General features: G+C 44.5%; 1 protein-coding gene across 1 annotated transcript in view; it reads left to right on the top strand.

Annotated features, from left to right (window-relative positions):
* The window catches only part of LOC111951315 (SLIT-ROBO Rho GTPase-activating protein 1), a 33,670-nt gene that overhangs the window by 25,776 nt on the left and 4,309 nt on the right, over window positions 1-3,585 (top strand). Inside the window, exons 22-25 of the mRNA XM_023969372.2 lie at window positions 4-203; window positions 424-497; window positions 879-1,059; window positions 1,451-1,564. Of these exons, the coding sequence (XP_023825140.2) occupies window positions 4-203; window positions 424-497; window positions 879-1,059; window positions 1,451-1,564 (569 nt within the window). The remainder of the gene's footprint in view (window positions 1-3; window positions 204-423; window positions 498-878; window positions 1,060-1,450; window positions 1,565-3,585) is intronic.

Below are 3,585 nucleotides of genomic sequence, written 5' to 3'. Positions count from 1 at the left end.
GAGAACATGATGGATGCTGGGAACCTGGCCATCGTCTTCGGCCCCACCCTGCTGCCCACGCCCGACGCCCTGGACCAGGTGGCCTGCCAGGCGCATGTTAATGAGGTCATCAAGACGGTCATCCTGCACCACGACATCTTCCCCGACCCCCCGGAGCTGCCTGGGCCCGTCTATGAGAAGTGCATGACTGGAGACCAGTACTGGTGAGACAGATGGACTATACTGTATACTCAAGCCTTGCAACCATCTGTGCTTTTATCCTTCTGTTCATCCATTTTGTGAAATATCAAGAGGGCCCGGTTCTAGCAAGTTTGTCTAGTATTGCTGACTGCTGCAGTTATGGTACTTACACTGCCTTTTTCYTCCTTCTCCTCCCCCACACCCAAACTCTTTCTCTCGCTCTCTCCCCCTCTCCCTTTCTAGCGAGAGTCCGTTCAGCGAGCCGGGTGGGGAGGCGGAGCCTGACGGCGGCACAGAGACTCAGACCAGTGAGGAGGGTATGCTTTGACCTCTACACAATCACCCAGTGGGCTTCTCTCTCTCATCCACCAATGGATAGAGAGCTGTCTCCATGGCAACAGCTAGCATAGAGACCCCCCTCTCTCCCATTGTAGGGGGGGGAAGGGGTGCGGTGGGGTGATGGTTAGCTAAGACTCTTATGCTGATTTCTCTTTCGCGTCCGCCTCGTTCCTCATTGGCTGAGCTCGGRCAAGGTCGAGCCGGGGAGATGAGTTATTGACAGGTCCCGATCATACTATCTGGCGCTTATCGCTCCTTTCTCTCTGTCCTTCTGCCTCCCGCTTCCTKCCCCCTCTCTCTGTTTCTCTCTTTCTCCCTCCCCATCTTTCTTTCTCTCTCCGTTTCTCTCGGTCTCTCAGAGGGGGAAGCAGTAGAAGCGGTGGCCAGGTTTGACTATACAGGCCGGTCGGGGCGGGAGCTCTCCTTTAAGAAGGGAGTGACCCTGCAGCTGTTCCAGCGTGCGTCACATGACTGGTGGGAGGGGCGACTCAACGGCACCCATGGCCTGGTGCCTCACCAGTACATAACACTGAAGGACAGGCAAGTACATGGCTACAGCATAGCTAGCACATAGCACACACGCTAAGTAACACAACCATGCTAAGAGAAKATGTCTGTAAAATATGCCTACAGCGGCATCCCGTTGTGGACTGTTATCAAATTAACTGTAGAATGAGGAATTGAAGTATCAAAGGAACTGCCCATTTTTTGATTATTTAAACTTGTTTTGGGGGATTTATGGATTGACGACCTAAGTTAATTAAATTGCAGTGAACAATTACTTGGCACTGGTATTGATTGACTAATTTGTCTGATTAGTTASAGTGCCCTGATTGGTTGGGTAACAGGTTCTGTTTAAAACTGATTTGGTTAGGGAGCAGGTTCTGTTTAGTGCTGATTGGTTGATAAGAGGTGCTGTGTGGTGTTTCAGGCCTGACTCTGCATCGACAGTGGACAGCGACAGTGGSAGCACTAGCAATGACGACAAGAAAGCCAGAAGTGAGCTGAGCTCTCCTACTGACAGACAGCCAGAAACCTACAACAGGTCAGTAGTTAGATCGCCTGAGAGGAGGCCAAATTACAGAGGAGGAACTTCTTGATGCAATTAAAGCATTTAAGTCTGGGAAAACTCCAGGCCTGGATGGCATACCAAACCTTTTTTTTTATTTTTTATATATACTCAGAGGACCATTATTAGCATGTTTTAACCATTCCTATATAAATAGTAGATTATCGGACACTCAACCAGGTCTGATTTCATTATTACTGAAACAGGATCCAAGTAGTGTATATATAAAGATCCAGTCCATTTTTAAAAAATCGGAGGGATCTTACACTTCAATGTTGTGATGCAAAAATTCTAGCTAAATGCTTAGATCATAGAATTAAAAAGGTTTTGTCAGTTATTATTAATCCTAATCAGACAGGTTTTTTACATGGACGATACATTGGAGATAATAAGACAAGTACTAGAAACAATAGAACACAATGAAATATCTGCAAAACCAGACTTGGTTTTCATCACGCTGACTTTGAAAGGCTTCTTGATAAAGTAATACGACTGGGAGTTCTAACACTGCTCAAAAAAAATAAAGTGGGAACACTTAAACAACCCAATGTAACTCAAGTCCATCACACATTCTGTGAAATCAAACTGTCACTTTAGGAAGCCAATGATGTGACAATAAATTCCATGCTGTTGTGCAAACATGGCATTATAGACAAAAGGTGGACAATTTAAGGCAATAGCAAAGACACCCCCAATAAACGAGGAGTGGGTTCTGCAGGTTGGTTGACGCAGACCACTTTCTCAGTTCCCTACTGCTTCCTGGCTGATGTTTTGGTCACTTTTGAATGCTGGCGGTGCTTTCACTCTAGTGGTAGCATGAGACGGAGTCTACAACCCACACAAATGGCTCAGGTAGTGCAGCTCATCCAGGATGGCACATCAATGCGAGCTGTGGCAAGAAGGTTTGCTGTGTCTGTCAGCGTAGTGTCCAGAGCATGGAGGCGCTACCAGGAGACAGGCCAGTACATCAGGAGACGTGGAGGAGGCCATAGGAGGGCAACAACCCAGCAGCAGGACCGCTAGAAGTGTGATTTAATTGGAGTTACATTGTGTTGTTTAAGTGTTCCCTTTATTTTTTTGAGCAGTGTATATAAATGCCTGGAATATTTCAATTTTGGAGAATCTCTTATAAAATGGGTTAAAGTTATGTATAGTAACCCTAGGTGTAAAAAAGTAAATAATTGCTACATCTCAGAAAGTGTTAAACTGTCAAGAGGAGTAAAACAAGGTTGTCCACTATCAGCATATCTATTTATTATTGCCATCGAAATGTTAGCGGTTAAAATTAGATCCAACAATAATATTAAGGGATTAGAAATCCATGGCTTAAAAACAAGTGTCATTATACGCTGATGATTCATATTTTCTTTTAAATCCACAATTAGAATCCTTCCACAGCCTCAGAGGATCAAGATACTTTTTATAACCTCTCTGGATTAAAATCAAATTATGATATGATTACGTATTGGATCACCAAAAAAAAATGCTACTTTTACATTACCGTGTAATAAAATGGTCTGATGGGAATGTGGACATACTCAAAATAAATATCCCAAAATAAATAAATGATCTGACTACAATAAATTTTTACTGAAAGTTAGCAAAAATACCATGGGAAAATCACCCTGATTAACTCTTTAGTCATATCCTAGCTTACCTATTTGATGATGGTTTTGCCTACACCTAGCAACCTGCTTTTTAAATTATAAACTCAGCAAAAAAAGAAACAGCCCTTTTTCAGGACCCTGTCTTTCAAAGATAATTAACTTCCGGCGCCGACAGAGATGGCCGCCTCGCTTCGCGTTCCTAGGAAACTATGCAGTATTATCYGCCTCTTCAACCTCAGGAGGYTGAAGAAATTCGGCTTGTCACCAAAAGCACTCACAAACTTCTACAGATGCACAATCGAGAGCATCCTGTCGGGCTGTATCACCGCCTGGTACGGCAACTGCTCCGCCCACAACCGTRAGGCTCTCCAGAGGGTAGTGAGGTCTGCA

This window comes from Salvelinus sp. IW2-2015, linkage group LG24 (assembly GCF_002910315.2).
Source record: "Salvelinus sp. IW2-2015 linkage group LG24, ASM291031v2, whole genome shotgun sequence".
Taxonomy (NCBI): Eukaryota; Metazoa; Chordata; class Actinopteri; order Salmoniformes; family Salmonidae; genus Salvelinus; species Salvelinus sp. IW2-2015.
Note: the sequence above shows the minus strand (reverse complement) of the source record. Positions and strands in the feature narration are given on the sequence as shown.